Here is a 17,642-nt window from a genome sequence, read left to right as displayed (position 1 = left end):
TGTATAAAGAATGAGATAAAGCCCACTATTTTGATCTAGCTGGTGCTGTCAATAATAACAACAAAAGGTAAAAACAGGTGTGAAGTTCTGTTTGATATTTTGAGCCTTATCACCTAAGATTATCATTGTAGAAAATGGATACCCAAAGCATCAAAGCTCTAGAAATGTTCATTCTCGTAAAACCTACGAATTTTTTAAAACTTTTTTTTTTTTAAGACATCATTATACACTCGAGGCACTTTATGTTGCTGGCTTCCGGGAGATGACGTTCAGAACGGTCAATAAGTGCCATTCGGCTCCCGGGTAGAGCGCGAACGTGATGTCATCGCGGCGTGGGGCGCGAGCCGGCGTTGTGGCGGAAGTCCTGAGTCGTTACCACCGAGACGCACGGGGATGGGCGACTGCCGCCGGTGGCGGCGGCTCTTCCGTGTCGCGTCCTTGCGCGCCCCCGCGTGGCAGTCAGCGTGAAGGTCAGCCTCTGGATTCTGCGGCTCCGCGGCGAGTCACCTTGCGGCTCCGGTCGCCCTGGATCCGCGCTGTGCCCAGCTCCCGGCCCGGCCCAGCGCCAGACGAGGGGCGACGCCTCGAGGTAAAATCTAGGAGGTGCAGGAGGCTAACTGCAAGAGGCCCTGTTGTCCCGGAGAGGTCTCTCAGCGGCGCAGAAGAGCGGGTGCGATGATGGAGGAGGAGGAATGCGGTTTAGGGAAGTCGTGTGCCCGCTCTGAGCCAGTGGCGGCTGCCCAACCTGCGGGGTCCCCAGGGGAGACCCCCGCGGTCGCCGCAGAGTCCCCGGAGCTCGCGAACTACAGTAGCAAGTGCGTGTTCTGCCGGATCGCGGCGCACCAGGATCCCGGCACCGAACTCCTGCACTGTGAGGTGGGCTGCGACGCGCGACCCGGCGCGGGTGGGATCCGGAACGCCCTTGGGGAGCTCCGCTTAGGGCGCCTCAGCTCAGGGGGGCCTCGCCGGCGTGGATCGGGTGGTGACGGTCCTGGGTAAATGGAACTGGGGGAGGCTGGGTGTCCTAGTGATACAGACAGGCTTGTTTCTCTAGGCGCCGGGAGTGTCGCCAGCCTCGTTTACTGTTCTAATGGGAGACAATGTAGATATAAAACCTCTCTCCGTAGCTGCCGAGGTGGTCGGTGGACAATAGTGACCTCTGATTTTATTAAAGGAACCTCCTTCTACCCCACCTCCCCCTACTTTTCTAGACACTGCCTTTACGTTCTGCAAATACTGGTACTGAAAACAAACTAGTAGATAACAGATAATGGTCACTGTGAAAAGCCCATTTGTTAGATTGACTGAAAATAGGCTGGCAGAAGTGGTCCGTGGTCACACAATTAGTTAATGCATTCTGATTTCCACTAAAGAGTCCAGTTCCTTAGAAGTGTTATTATCAGTTGGGATATGTGGAAATTTTCAGAGCATTTAGACTTTGCTCAGATATTTAAAAACAGATATCGGGTAGGCACTTTCGTCTACTAGCTTGACTCGCCTTTAAAGAAACAGTCTTTTGAAAGAATCAGCTCCAAAGATTCTGGGCTTTGTTTTGTTTCGTAGTAATCATTCATTGGTTAAAAGTAAATTGAATTCCTTCTAAGCACTGTTGGAGATTCAGTGGGGAGCAAGGTAAATAAAGGCTAGTAGTCCCTGTCTACATTTTATAATCTAAAGGGTGGAGTCAGTACCGACAGAAGAGGCAGCTGATAGTGCTCCGTGCTACGGTGAGACGGTTTTACTACCTGCAGTATTTTGCAAGGCCCGTGGGAGGGGCACCTGACCAGACTTGAAGGGTTAGGGAAGAGCTTCCAGAGGAAGTGAGACATGAAAAAATAAGTATGGTCAGGTGAGGAGGAGGAGAGAAGAATGTCTTCGGTAAAGAGAATCTTCCGCGGTTTGATCTCTGCCACAGGCGAATAGAAATTCAATCTAACTGGAGCACAGATAGAGTTTGAAGGGGTGAGTGGTAAAAGATGAGGCTGGAGAGGTAGGCGAGGGCCAAGTTATTAAGGCTGTTGTACTTCATATTAAGCAGTTTGGGCTTTATTTAAAGAGTGAAAGGAAGGAAGCTCCACAGTTTATTGCTACTGTTGATGCTGGGTTGGAAGAAAATGGTTGAGGTCCATGAAAACGTTTGATCTTTGAAAGATCATCTGGTACCCTGGGGGAGAATGATTGGGAGAGGACCAGGCTGGAGGCATAGAGATTGGTTATGAAGCTGTTGAGGTAATCCAGCCTACTATAAAATGTAATAATGGGGATGAAGAAAATCAGATCAATTTAGGAATAATTAGGGGTCTGACAATGCAGAGGTCTGCATTTCTAGCCCAGATGATAGGAACTGCCAGCTTAGAGGTGGAAATTGAAAAGAGGGAAATTATCACCCCACGGACGGAGGAGCCTGGTAGGCTGCAGTCCATGGGGTCCCTGGGAGTCCGACAGGACTGAGCGACTTCACTTTCACTTTTCACTTTAATGCATTGGAGGGGGAAATGGCAGCCCACTCCAGTGTTCTTGCCTGGAGAATCCCAGGGACTGGGGAGCCTGGTGGGCTGCCGTCTATGGGGTCGCACAGAGTCGGACACGACTGAAGCGACTTAGCAGCAGCAGCAGCAGCAGCAGGACATATTTGTAGGGTAGTGAAGGGATCCCTGCACAGAACTCTAAAGAACCCTAACATCGTAAGAGACAGGTAGAGGATGAAGACCTGTAAAGGGGACAGAGAAACAAAGGGAAAACTAGGAAAGCGAAGAGAAAGGAATATGTTGAGGAGATAGGAATTGGCAGCAGTATCTACCTTCCCTCATCCTCATATCTGGGTTGGATGACTCTCCAGTATGCATGCAGAGAGGCCAACTTAGATTAGAACTGGTTTTGTCCCCAGGGTGATGACCGCTGACCTTCAGGAGAACAACTGCAGTGCAGTGATGGGGCAGAGGGCAGATCGCTGATGAAAACCTCAAGATTCAACCTAAAACATTGAAGACAGCAAAGACAGACAAGTTCTGAAGGAAGTTTGGCAGTCTTGGGGAGTAGGGAGAGATAGTGGTAACTACAGGAGGAGGTGGAGTTAAGAGAAAGTTTTATAAAACAGGGAAGTCTTTGGTGTGCTTAAATCCCGATGGGCAGGTGCCAATGGAGAAAGGTTTAAACTGGCCCCAAGAGGTAGAGCTTTATCCCTGGGAAAGAGGAAATTCAGTCACCCGTCCATTACTCAGTATTTACATGAGTGCCTTCTGTGTGCCAGACACTGCTGGAGGCATTGGGATACAGCAACAAATAAAATGAGCAAAAATCCCCGTCCTCGTGGCGCTTACATTCTACTCACAGGAAATAGACAATAAGCAACATAATAAATAAAATGCATAGTTTCTTAGATGGGGAACAACAAAAGAGAAAAGGGATGCAGTTTTAAAATTTTAATAAGGAAATGCTTCACTAAGAAGGTGAGGGCATTTGAGGACTTCCCTGGTAGTCCAGTGGTTAAGAATCCGCCTGCTAATACAGGGGACACGGGTTTGATCCCTGGTCAGGGAACTAAGATCTCATGTGCCCTGGAACAACTGGGCCCGTGCACCACAACTACTGAGCTGGAGCCCATGCCTGCATGCCTCAACGAAAGAGTCCGTATAACACAACAGAGATCCTGTGTGCTACAGCTAAGATCTGATGTAGCCAAATAAATTTTAAAAAATTAAGAAAAGAAGGTGGCATTTGAATAAAGCTCTGAAGAAGGAGAAGGAGCAAAGTATATCATTTATAAAGTACAGCTATGTCATATAGAATATGACAGATATACAGTATATTTGTGATATTAAAATATGTGGTGTCATTGGAGATCAGCTTGTCAGTCACCTAAAGTTTAGATGAGCAGTATGGATACTGATCATTTCATGGCAAATAGATGGGGAAACAGTGGCAACAGTGTCAGACTTTATTTTTTGGGCTCCAAAATCACTGCAGATGGTGATTGCAGCCATGAAATTAAAAGATGATTGCTCCTTGGAAGAAAAGCTATGACCAACCTAGATAGCATATTAAAAAGCAGAGACATTACTTTGCCAACAAAGGTCCGTCTAGTCAAGGCTATGGTTTTCCAGTAGTCATGTATGGATGTGAGAGTTTGTGTAGAAAGCTGAGCACCAAAGAATTTATGCTTTTAAACGGTGGTATTGGAGAAAACTCTTGAGAGTCCCTTGGACTGCAAGGAGATCCAACCAGTCCATCCTAAAGGAGATCAGTCCTGAATATTCATTGGAAGGTCTGAGGCTGAAGCTGAAACTCCAGTACTTTGGCCACCTGATGTGAGGAACTGACTCATTTGAAAAGACCCTGATGCTGGAAAAGATTGAAGGCGGGAGGAGAAGGGGACTACAGAGGATGAGATGGTTGGATGGCATCACCGACTCAATGGACATGAGTTTGGGTAAACTTCAGGAGTTGGTAATGGACAGGGAGGCCTGGTGTGCTGCAGTCCATGGGGTCGCAAAGAGTCTGACACGACTGAGCAACTGAACTGAACTGATGGATACTGATAAGGAAGTTCATGATACATGTACAATTGCCTTTCGTCATTATTCTTGTTGAAATCAAGATTATTGGTGTGCATATGAGGTCCTTGTCCCAGTTGAATTTTAGTTCTTGGAATGGAGAACTAATGAGCAACAGTGCATTCTGTCAGTGTTTTTGAGGGAAACTATGCTTAAGGCACCCTACTCCAGTACTCTTGCCTGGAAAATCCCATGGACGGAGGAGCCTGGTGAGCTCAGGCCATGGGGTCGCTAAGAGTCGGACACAACTCAGGGACTTCCCTTTCACTTTTCACTTTCATGCGTTGGAGAAGGAAATGGCAACCCACTCCAGTGTTCCTGCCTGGAGAATCCCAGGGACCGGGGAGCCTGGTGGGCTGCCGTCTATGGGGTCGCACAGAGTTGGACACGACTGAAGCGACTTAGCAGCAGCAGCAGCATGCTTATTGATACTGATTTTAGTTTTTACTTAATTTTTAAGTAGGAGAAATTGAATAAGCTTATTTAGGGAATATAGATTTTTCTCTTGGAAAAGCTTGAAACTCAAATGTTAATAGATTGAAAGATTCACTGTTTTGTTTCCTTTTCTTTTTTCCTTACATTACTGTGTAGAGTTTAAAAAACAGAAAACTGATGCCATACATATCTTAGCACAATATACTGGAGTTTGTTTTCAATATTTTGAGTCTTTTTTAATGCTGTAAAGTGGCAAATAAAAAAAAATTTTGGAAAAAGTTTTAAAATGTAATCCCATGTAGATGCTAGATGATGCTATAATTGAATAAAATGTGACTTTGGAAAAAAACTAAATTTAAAAAAGAATTATCAAACTTGCTATGATTCTGTAGTCACACCTTTAAAAGTAGGCTCCCCCGTCCATGGGATTTTCCAGGCAAGAGTACTGGACTGGGGTGCCATTGCCTTCTCTGAAAAGTACATATTAGGAGGAGAAAAACCTTAGGGTAGAGATGGAGAAATATATAATGAAAATTTTTAAAAATTTGGGATTATAGTAATGAATTTAATAGCTTCATTCATAATTTTTTCCTTGAAATTGACTTTAAAAAAGTCTTTTTCTTCTCTGGGATAAATGAGTGTCTCATGAAGGAAGCTAAAGCTTATGTTTATGGACATAATGCATAATCACAAAATTGCCCAATGGAGATTAGTTGTAATGTAAGTACCATTTCCATATCAGACTGAGATTTATGATGTCTGACACATGCCTCAACCGCATTAGGAAATTCTTTTTAAAAATTTACTAACAAATGACACATTTTTTTTTTCCTTTAGAATGAAGACCTAGTTTGCTTCAAAGATATCAAGCCAGCAGCACCTCATCATTATCTTGTGGTACCAAAGAAGCATTTTGAAAACTGCAAATATCTAAAGAAAGATCAAATAGAACTCAGTAAGTGGATGGTGGTATTCTTCACGGTCATATCATCTTGAACTGGCATCAGTGATGGCAGTGACAATTGAAATAGTTGAGACAGGTATTGTGATAAAGGAGCATGTGGCTTTTTAAACTGTCACTATGAAAAATTTCCAATATATACAAAAGTAAAGAAAATATTTAGTATAACCTTTATGTCCTTATCATCAAACCTCAACATTTATTAACTCGTGGCCAGGCTCCATAGTTGTGGCACACAGGCCTAGCCCCTCTGTGGCACGTGGGATCTTCCTAGATCATGGATCGAACTTATTTCTCCTGCACTGGCAGGCAGACACTCTACCACTGAGCCATCAGGGAAGCCCTTTAAGTATTTACTTTTTTTTTTTTTAAGAGGAAGAAATGTGTTTATGCTTGCTTTTCTTTTTCTAATATTTCTTCATGAAAGCTTTTATAACTGTTGCAAATCAAATGTTACTAATTTTGAAGCAGCATAGTAGATGTTTTGGATTTCATTATATAATACTGTTTTTACTGATTTTGTGTATATTTGAATATCTTCATAATAAACCTTTAAAAGTCAATGCAATTAATTTTTTTATAGTCTTTAAAGTTAGGAAAATAATAACCATATAGAAGAGCTTAGTAACAGTGTCAAGCCCTGTGACTATAATTAAGATTAATAGAACTTCACCTAACTATAGAATACATATTTTGTTATGAGCACATGTTCACCAAGATATACTCTGGACAATAAAGTAAGTCTCAGTACATTTTCAAATGATCAAAATCTTATATGTTGTCTGATGACAATGGAATTACATTGAAGAAATAATAAAATCTAGAATAGTACTGAATATTTTTAAATTAACCCACTTTTAAGTAACTTCTAAATAGTTCAAAAAAGACAATATTTTGAATTGATTGGTAATAAAAATATATATCAAAGGATTATAGAATGTAGCTAAAGTATATAGAGTAAAATTTATAGCTTTAAGTGCTTATGTTAGACAGGGAGGTATAAAACCAATGATCTGTTTTCAGTTTAGGACACTAGAAAGAGGCAAGCAAAATCAGATAAAAATAAGAATAAAGAAGGAAATAATAGAGTAGATACCAATCAATGAAATAGGAATGAGACAATTGGTTTTGCTTAATGTAGTTTGGAGTTGATTTTAAGTGAATGCATAACATAATTGTCATGTCTTCGCAATGATCTATTTTTATCATTATAAAACGTTCCTTAATCTCTGGAAATACTTCTTGTGTCTATTTTGTATGATATTAATTTAGATACCCCAACTTTCTTATTACTTGCTGTTTGCCTTGGGTATCTTTTTCTATCCTTGTGTTGTTGTTGTCGTCATTAAGTTGTATCCAACTCTTTTGAGACCCCGTGGACTGTAGCTTGTCAGGCTTCTCTGTCCGTGGGATTTCCTAGGCAAGAATACTGGAGTGGGTTGCCATTTTCTTTTCCACGGGAGCTTTCCGACCCAGGGATGGAAGCTGTGTCCCCTGCATTGGCAGGCAGATTCTTTACCACTGAGCTGCCAGGGAAGCCCCTTCTATCCTTTACTTATAATAAATTGAATATGTATATTTAAAGACGTGAAGATAGCAATGTAATTGCATCTGGCATTTTAAAAAAACAATATAATGTGGAAATCTCCGTCTTTTAACCTGAGCATGTAGTTCAGAAACATTTAGTATAACTATTGACATAGTTGGGTTTAGGTCGGCCGTCTTGCCATTTGTTTTCTATTTGTCCCACTTGCTTTTTGTTGTCCTGTTTCTTCTTTCCTGCCTTTCTGTGGTTGATCAAACATACTTTTTTTTTTTCAAACATACTTTTAATATTCCACTTTAATTTATCTCCTGTCATTTTAGCCAATTTTCTTTGTATTTTTTTAAACTAGTTGCTATAGCAAAATTAAAATACACATCCTACAATTATAACAGCCTACTTAGAATTAGCATTGTATCAATTCAAAATATGAGAAACTTTGCAACACTTTGTTATTGTTGTCATTTATATTTCATCTATATACTTTATAATGCCATGTTACTGTTAAAATGATTAAATAGTCATATGTCCTTTAAAGAAATTAAAAGAAAAAACAGTCTTTTTTATTTATTCAAATGTTTGGCATCTTGGGGGTATTTTTTTTTCTCATTTTATACTTTCGAGAATGGTTTTATGTTGAAAGCAAAAGCAAGTTGAATAATCACACAGGTCTCCATATTGAACCAGAAACCAGGCAACATTCATCTGAATATTTTCAGTTTAATTTGTCATCCAGTTAAGATCTCTGGACTAGATTTATGGCTGAAAGTCCTTCTCCATCTTGTTACATGGACAGTAGCATGCTTCTACCATCTCTCTCTTAGTTTAAAATTTTTTCATTGAAGTATAGTTGATTTTCAATATCCTGTTAGTTTCAGGTATACAGCATAGTGATTCAGTTATACATGTATGTATATATATTCTTTTTCAAATTCTTTTTCCTTACAGGTTATAACAAAATACTGAGTATAGTTCCCTGTGGTATACAGTAGGTACCTGTTGGTTATCTGTTTTACATATAGCGGTGTATGTATGATAATCCCAGCCTCCTAATTTCACCTTACCCCACCCCCTCGAATCTTGGGAGACTTTTGAAAGAAAGCAAGATATAGTCTGGCTTGAGCTTTTTTTTTTTTTTGACTGAGTGGTACTGACCTTGTCATGGAAGCCTTCCCACTCAAGCCTGACTTAAGAGAAGCAAACTGATGGCAATGATTTTAAACCTCTTATAAAACTATCCTCTGCAGATTCTCTCACTTCTTCTCTTTTTAATGCTTGATTACACCATTCAGAAACAGAAGGGATCTGAAGTTTGGCACTGTGCTTGAAGATACCAGGTTGCCAAAAATGTTTTAATGGGGAAGCATATCCCATCTGAAGACCGTGAAACACTGAGACTAAGATGCTAAGGCAGATGAGAGTTTGGAAGCCAAAACAAACATTTAGTCACAGCAAGGCTAGTGTACAGGGGGTGTCATATTCCTAATTTAAGTTCAAAGGCAAGTTCAAAGTTTTCTTGTCTTCTTAACTGAGACAAGTTTTGTGTAGATACTTGGTTTCCTTATGATTAGAATTAGACCACAGCAGGATCAGATGTCCTAACTAGTATCACTTGATAATATCCCTCAAGAGCTGTTTAGAGTCAGCTCACGTGTGATAGTTTGTGATAGGTTGAACCTTCGTTTCAGGTGTTGATCAGCAAACGTCTCAGTAACTTAGAGCTGTTGAAGAAGTCTTTAAATGTGTATCTATTTGATATGACTTTTTACTAGGATCTAAAAGTTTGGGTTAATAACTTGGTAATGAACTTAATGTCTCCTAGAGCATAATGTAGTTTCTTTCCTGTTTTACAGTTGAGAACATGGTAACTGTTGGAAAAGCCATTCTAGAAAGGAATAATTTCACTGACTTTGAAAATACAAGGTATGTCTACTTCCAGATAGAAACCAATACATACAGTTGGTTTTTCTCAAATGTTATTTCCTCGGGAAAATGAAAGTAGAGATGCAGAGTTCATGGTTTAAATGCAGTTTTCCTGAAAGTGAATATATTGTTCATTAGTAAATTTAATAAAACTTTTCACATCTCAACGTCTTCTAATAAGCACCACTTAGAGTTTAGACAGAAAGGAATATACAAGCAGTGGGCAGGTAAAACTAGTTACTTAGTCTTCTTTGTTCAGTATGTGCATTCCTATAAAATTGTGTATAAACTGAATTTCTTTAGGGAAAAAAATCTAACTTTTAGTATTCAAGAAACTTAAAGTGATGACAGTTTTTTTAGTGATGGTAAGGAAATGACCACTTTATTTAGGAGAAAGCATGCCATCTACTGGTCATGTCTTAGAAGTAAGGACTCCCTACTTCTACTCCCTGTCCAGTGACTCAGCATTTTTTAGGAAAATTAAAGATAATATGATAAGAACTGAAAGTGAAAGTGAAGTTGCTCAGTCGTGTCCGACTGTTTGCGACCCCACGGACTATAGCCTACCAGGCTCCTCTGTCCGTGGAATTTTCCAGGCAATAGTCCTGGAGTCGATTGCCATTTCCTTCTCCAGGGGATCTTCCCAACCCAGGGATTGAACCAGGGTCTCCCACATTGTAGACAAACGCTTTACCGTCTGAGCCACCAGGGATAAGAACTGAAGTAAGACATAATGCCAGCTCAGAATTAGTAAGAGTTATACAGTGCCATAATATTCTGTGAAAGCTTTTCTTGATGAAGACTTTATCTTACTGTGAACTTCAACATGAGAAAGAACGGTGTGAATACTCTGAAGTTCATGTAGAAAAACAGTGGAAGAGTTGTTTGAGTGGTAATCTGTCTACCTTAGGTAACCTGTTTTGGGTATCTTTAATATTTATGTGTTTTAACCTGAAAATATAGTTGTAAACTATTGTAGAACTAATCTGTCAGTTATCTCGTACTTTTCTGTTTCAGAATGGGTTTCCATGTGTCACCATTCTGTTCCATTGCCCACTTGCACCTTCATGTTCTGGCACCAGCTGATCAGCTGAGCTTCATGTCAAGATTGGTTTATAGAGTGAATTCCTATTGGTTTATCACAGTGAGTATTATTGTTACACTAGCAGCATACATAAATATTTGCCCTTTTGGTTGTAGTTTTTCTTTTCTTGGCAACAGTAGATACTTACTAGATTTGGTCATCTGTTTTAACATACTATTTGCACATATCCAAAATAATCTTTGTAATTTGGGGGACTTTCCAGGTCATCAGATCTGTAGGAAGAGACACCGTGGTGAAGTCTCTGAATTGTAAGCAGAGGATATGATATAGAAGTTCGTGGCATTAATAGTTCTGAATTCTGGCTCCATTAGTTATTCAAGTGACCATGTGCAAGTTACTTAAACTTTTTAAGGCCCAAGTTTTTTGTCTACTACTGACTTATGGGTAATAGTGCCTGCCTCTAGGGTTCAGAAGAGGATTGATGATTTAATTAACATGGTGCAGTGGTAAGGAGTCTGCCTGCCAATGCAGGAGGTGCAGGAGCCGAAGGTTCGATCCCTGGGTCAGGAAGATCCCATGGAGAAGGAAGTGGCAACCCGCTCCAGTATTCTTGCCTGGAAAATTCAGTTGAAAGAGGAGCTAGGTGGGCTATAGTCCATGGGGTTGCAAAGAGTTGGACACAACTGAGCGACTAAGCACAGACACACACAAACACACACATGTGTACAAAGTGCTTAAAACTGTACCTTGCAGATAGTAAGGGCTCAGTAAATGCAGCCTGTATCATCATTAGCCTCTTCGTAAAAACAGAGAGGCAAGTAGCATCAGCCACTAAACCTGAAGTTGAAGCTGTGAGTCTAAAAAATTGAAGAATTCTGCTTTGCTAGAGCAACAGTAGAATAGAATTCTACTGATTATAAGCTTGTAACCTGACAGTCAAGCTTTTAAATTATTAAATTTATTCAGTTTAAATTTAGTCAAGTTATTAAATGACTCTGTCTTTCCAGGGCCACTTGACTAGTAATTTACCAGTTTCTTATATGTCCGTGATGATAAGGTGACCTGTAGCAGCTATATCTGAAAAACCATCAAATTATAAATTAAGTAATTACCATTAGTTAATATTTATTGTTATTATAGTCATATTACAGAAGAAATGAAAAAACATTTCATTTTTAGAAACTTCATATTTCAGACTTATTATCTCTTTCTTCAACTTGTCCAGATTATTTTATTTAATTAAAAATATATTTAAGATGTACGTGTGTGCATGCTAAGTTGCTTCAGTCATGTATGACTCTGTGTGACCCCATGGACTGTAACCTGCCAGGCTCCTCTGTCCATGGAATTTTCCAGGCAGGAATACTGGAGTGGATAGCCATGCCCTTCTCCAGTGGATCTTCCTAACCTAGGAACGAACCCCTGTCTGTTACATTCCTGCATTGGCAGATGAATTCCTTACCACTAGTGCCACCTGGGAAGCCAAGATGTATGTGTACTTCACATTAAAAAATGGGACATTTTGTAGGAAGCTGGTGTGGTCTCTTTAAAAGATTGGTATGATGAAAAAGAGGTATTTTTTTTATCTGTATTTCTCATTTTCTATACTATGTTTTATAATAAAAAATAATTTAAATACATTTTTATAACTTCTAAACTGTATTCCTTAAAAGATTTTTTAGTTGGGAAAAAAATGAATGAACAAAGTTATGATATCTGTTAATGGTTCATCCTGGGAATCTGAACTCTTCTTAAATATAGATATTAAGTATGTATTATGAGACTTTGAAAAAATCAAAATAAAGATATTAACATTTATTCTGAAATCTTATATAGTATTCCAGATATATAAGATGATTGAGTAAAGTATCTGAAATAATACAACTAGAAGACCTTAGTTTTTATTCTTTTTTAAATAGATTTTTTTTTTTTAAAGAATTTTAGGTTCACAGCAAAATTGAATGGAAAGTTCAGAGAGTTCCCATATATCCTGTGTCCCCACGTACTCACAATCCCTCCCACTATCAACATCCTACACCACAGTGATACGTTTGTTATAATCCGTGAAACTACATTGATATATCCTTATCACTCAAAGTCCATAGTTTTTATTAGGGTTCATTCTTTGTGTAGTATATATACTGTGGCTTTGGACAAATGTATCATGACATATATCCAACACTGTAGTACCATGCAGAGTAGTTAAAGTGCCCTAAAAATCCTCTGTGCTCTGATATTCGTTTCTCCCTGCCTCTTAACCTCTGGTAACCACTGATTTTTTTTTTTTCCCCCAAGTCTCCAGTTTTGCCTTTTCCAGAACATCATATAGTTAGAATCATATTGTATGTAGCCTTTTCACTTCTTTCACTTGGTAAAATGCATTTCAAGTTCCTCCATATATAGTTTACTTCTTGATTTTTAAAAAATAATTCTTACTGAGCTTTGGCTGTGCTGGGTCTTGGTTGCTGCATGGGCTTTTCTCCAGTTGTGGCGAGTGGGAGCCACTCTCTGCTCATTGTGGTGGCCTCTCTTTGTGGAGCACAGCCTCTAGGGTGCACGGGCTTCAGCAGTTGCAGCACATGGGCCCGGGAATTGCAGCTCCTGGGTTCTGGAGAGCAGGCTCAGTGGTTGTGGTACACAGGCTCAGTTGCCCCACAGCCTGTGGGATCCTCCCTGGCCAGGGATTGAACCCTTGTCTCCTGCATGTGCAGGCGGGTTCTTTTACTGCTGAGCCACTAGGGAAGCCCCCCTAGTTTACTTTATAAAACTTTAGTGTTATATATTTCTTTTTCTTTTTGAAACTTTCTGACAAATAGGCAATGTGGATAAAAATCTGCCTATTTATATACAAAATATTAAATAAACACCTTTCAGTTCAGTTCAGTTCAGTTCAGTTCCTCGGTCATGTCCGACTCTTTGCAACCCCGTGAATTGCAGCACTCCAGGCCTCCCTGTCCATCACCAACTCCTGGAGTTCACTCAAACTCACGTCCATCAAGTCGGTGATGCCATCCAGCCATCTCATCCTCTGTCATCCCCTTCTCCTCCTGCCCCCAATCCCTCCCAGCATCAGAATCTTTTCCAATGAGTCAACTCTTCACATGAGGTGGACAAAGTACTGGAGTCTCAGCTTCAGCATCATTCCTTCCAGAGAATACCCAGGACTGATCACCTTTAGAATGGACTGGTTGGATCTCCTTGCAGTCCAAGGGACTCTCAAGAGTCTTCTCCAACACCACAGTTCAAAAACATCAATTCTTCTGCACTCAGCTTTCTTCACAGTCCAACTCTCACATCCATACATGACCACTGGAAAAACCATACCCTTGACTAGACGGACCTTTGTTGGCAAAGTAATGTCTCTGCTTTTGAATATGCTATCTAGGTTGGTCATAACTTTCCTTCCAAGGAGTAAGCATCTTTTAATTTCATGGCTGCAGTCACCATCTGTAGTGATTTTAGACCCTCAAAAAATAAAGTCTGACACTGTTTCCACTGTTTCCCCATCTATTTCCCATGAAGTGATGGGACCAGATGCCATGATCTTAGTTTTCTGAATGTTGAACTTTAAGCCAACTTTTTCGCTCTCCTCTTTCACTTTCATCAAGAGGCTTTTTAGTTCCTCTTCACTTTCTGCCATAAGGGTGGTGTCATCTGCATATCTGAGGTTATTGATATTTCTCCCGGCAGTCTTGATTCCAGCTTGTGCTTCTTCCAGCCCAGAGTTTCTCATGATGTACTCTGCATAGAAGTTAAATAAGCAGGGTGACAATATACAGCCTTGACGTACTCCTTTTCCTATCTGGAACCAGTCTGTTGTTCCATGTCCAGTTCTAACTGTTGCTTCCTGACCTGCAGACAAATTTCTCAAGAGGCAGATCAGGTGGTCTGGTATTCCCATCTCTTTCAGAATTTTCCACAGTTTATTGTGATCCACACAGTCAAAGGCTTTGGCATAGTCAATAAAGCAGAAATAGATGTTTTTCTGGAACTCTCTTGCTTTTTCCATGATGCAGCGGATGTTGGCAATTTGATCTCTGGTTCCTCTGCCTTTCCTAAAACCAGCTTGAACATCTGGAAGTTCACAGTTCACGTATTGCTGAAGCCTGGCTTGGAGAATTTTGAGCATTACTTTTCTAGCGTGTGAGATGAGTATAGTTTAAAAACAATTGAGAGTTTTTCGTAAGATTTTTAGGAAAAGAATATGTAGTATCCAGCTCTTCTGTTGTGGCTTATTATAATAGGAGTGCCAGTAAAATTATTTCGTATAGGCTATAGTAATTAGAATAAAGATATGTTATTTTTTTAATTACAGGCTGATTATTTGATTGAAAAACTAAGAACATGAAAATGTCAACAGTGGAAGATTTCCTAATCTTGGCTCAACATAGACTAATATTTTCATCTCTTTGAAGTCTAATTACAATTGTAAGGTTCACTGGGTTTTATGAGAAGCTATTACTGGGTAGCCTTAAATTGTTTCTTCATGTTTGTTTCCTGAAATGTGTGATATAATCATATAAATTCTTTGTCATTGACTTTGTTTTAATGGCTCCTGTCTAAGGTATAAGATACTCTAGATAAAATCCCATTAAAACAAATTCTGTTAATCAAGAAGGGCTCTGTATTTTTTTAAGAAATTAAAATATTTTTATTTCTCTGTAAGTAGTCAGTTATAATAGTGATTTATTTATGAAGAATAAACTGGTATAAAAGTACTTTGTTGGAACGTTTGCTATAGGAAGGAGAGAAAGAAATTACTTATTGATTGTTCTGTAATTTTACACGTAAAATTTCAAAATAAAGAGTACCATACTACACAGTGATCTCTGATCTTGATGGAAAGAATTGTATATGTGTCACTTTTTACTCAGACTTCAGATGCTGGTTTTCACTTCCTGAAACCTAGCATCTTTGTAATAAATTGATACTGAAAGCTATATAGTATGTATATAAAATTAACTTTTCTCTAACAGTGAATTTGCTACAACAAATCAATTTGGTTATCCAAGAGAATTCATTGTAATGGAATTTTACCTGTAAGAATATAAATGGGGAAGACACATGAAGTGGTTTTATTAATATATTAAAAACTGGAGGAAGCTGCTGCTTGATAATTTGTTTACTATACCAAATGAAAATTAGAATTAAAAAGTGATTAGACCTGTGTTTTATCATGAACAAGCTCTGACTTGAAAGTAGAGATGGATAGGCGTGGATGAGAAAATGTACTTTAATAATACATTAATATTATTGATAAATCATTTCATGAGACATATTTGTTTAGGAATTTGGTGCTAATCTACACTAATAGTAGCGAATGTGAATGAAAAATAAGCACTGAAAGCTGATCTTACGTTGTGCCAGTGTATAATTGTACCATGCACATGAATATAAATGAACATAAGGATTAAAGTATTGATCGTGGAAATAATCTGAGAAGACTAGTTTTTTTTTTCTTCCTTTTTGGGGGGCATTATATTAAACATAGTTTTAAGTAATGAAATACTTATTACAATTACAATGTTTAGTTACAACCTCTAGAGTCAATATTGTCTAGTTCATTTATTCACTCAACAAACATTTGCTGAGCATTTAAGTTGTACCAGGCACTGCCAGGATCAGGAAATATAGAAGTGAGAAAGGACCATCTGCCTTTAATTGCCAATACAATGATCAGACAAAACCAGTGAGTACAAGTTGGTGTGTTAAGTATCAAAGTGTCCATAGCCGTGTCTATAGAGAGGGAAACACTGGAGACAGGTGGCAGAACTAAGTGCTCATGACTCAGTGTTAGGCAGGTGGATCGTGGACGTTAAGGCCGAGAGACGAACGTGCACTTTCCTTGGGTTTTGCCTCCATTATTATTTACTTTACAGTTGAATATCCGGATTCCATTGTATTCACTGGAGGTGGAGAGAGGGGTTGCTACTGCTACTGCTAAGTCGCTTCGGTCGTGTCTGACTCTGTGCGACCCCATAGACGGCAGCCCACCAGGCTCCCCCGTACCTGGGATTCTCCAGGCAAGAACACTGGAGTGGGTTTTCATTTCCTTCTCCAATGCATGAACGTGAAAAGTAAAAGTGAAGTCGCTCAGTCGTGTCCGACTCTTAGCGACCCCATGGACTGCAGCCTACCAGGCTCCTCCATCCATGGGATTTTCCAGGCAAGAGTACTGGAGTGGGGTGCCATTGCCTTCTCCGGAGAGAGGGGTTATGGGCTCTCAAAATCATATTTACAAGTTTGTCAGCACTACTGTATTAAGTAGCTTGCTGAGCACCTACACAGATTCGCAGTCACACATTCCTATAAATCAGTTCAGCCGTGACCAGCTTCTTCAGGAAAGGAGTTTTCAACATGTGCAACGTGTCGTGCTTTGTGACCTTGTGGTGACATAATGGACAGTATATAATAGTAACATGTAAGCTTTTTAAGGAATTCTCAGAATTCTCAGATGCCCTATGGGCTTCACAAAAAATGTTGATTAGCTATTTGATTTAATCTGTATGGGGTTATACCCTCTCATAGTAAGCTTTTTTCCTTTGCTGGAAAACCCTTGGAGCCTTAAATTTTTAGTGGCACTTCTCCTGTCAAGGTTAATAATCGAATTATGACAACTGAAATTCACTCAGCTTTTGCAGTAATTTAATTATTAGGTTTATTTAAGTATACAGTTTAATTATTAGTTTATTTAATTATTAATATCTGGTAACGCTAGCTGCTACAGTTATAACATTAGCTCAGTAAAAATGCTAATTCATAACCTGTCTTAAAAATGTTTAAAGTAGTATCAAGAGCGTTATTAATGCATGTTGTGATACTATTTTTGGTAACTGCAGAATTTTAAAATTATTAATAATGAACTGTTTCAAATTGTTTACTTAGCTAAATTTCTGCTAAATAAATATGGAAAAATATTGTGTGAAATTTTGTCTCTCTGGACTTTAAAAAATTTTTTGTTTTTAAAAGATTGTGCTTTTTTAGAGTAGTTTTAGCTTCATGGCGGAATTAGGAGAAAGGTACGTAGATTTCTTAAACTTCCTGTCCCTACACATGCAAGGCCTCTCCCATTATCAAGGTTCCCCACCAGAGTGGTGCATTTGTTATTAATACAACTGATTAACTTACATTGACACATCAAAATCACCCCAGAGTTGATAGTTTATCTTCAAGTTTACCCTT

General features: G+C 39.3%; 1 protein-coding gene across 2 annotated transcripts; it reads left to right on the top strand.

Annotated features, from left to right (window-relative positions):
• Positions 1-304: 304 nt before the first annotated feature.
• On the top strand, positions 305-17,377 carry HINT3 (histidine triad nucleotide binding protein 3). 2 transcript variants are annotated; one of them, XM_027551058.1, is made up of 5 exons: positions 305-589; positions 5,826-5,943; positions 9,346-9,415; positions 10,433-10,559; positions 14,776-17,377. In XM_027551058.1, the coding sequence occupies exons 1-5, from the start codon at positions 320-322 to the stop codon at positions 14,806-14,808; spliced, it is 618 nt and encodes a 205-aa protein (XP_027406859.1). In that variant the 5' UTR covers positions 305-319; the 3' UTR covers positions 14,809-17,377. The 2 variants fall into 2 exon arrangements, with proteins under 2 accessions (XP_027406859.1, XP_027406860.1); XM_027551059.1 differs by having other exon boundaries at positions 369-876.
• The last annotated feature ends 265 nt before the right edge of the window (positions 17,378-17,642 follow it).

The sequence above is a fragment of the Bos indicus x Bos taurus genome, chromosome 9 (assembly GCF_003369695.1).
Source record: "Bos indicus x Bos taurus breed Angus x Brahman F1 hybrid chromosome 9, Bos_hybrid_MaternalHap_v2.0, whole genome shotgun sequence".
NCBI lineage: Eukaryota > Metazoa > Chordata > Mammalia > Artiodactyla > Bovidae > Bos > Bos indicus x Bos taurus.
The sequence above is the reverse complement of the archived record's forward strand: the minus strand, read 5'-3'. Positions and strand labels throughout refer to the sequence as shown.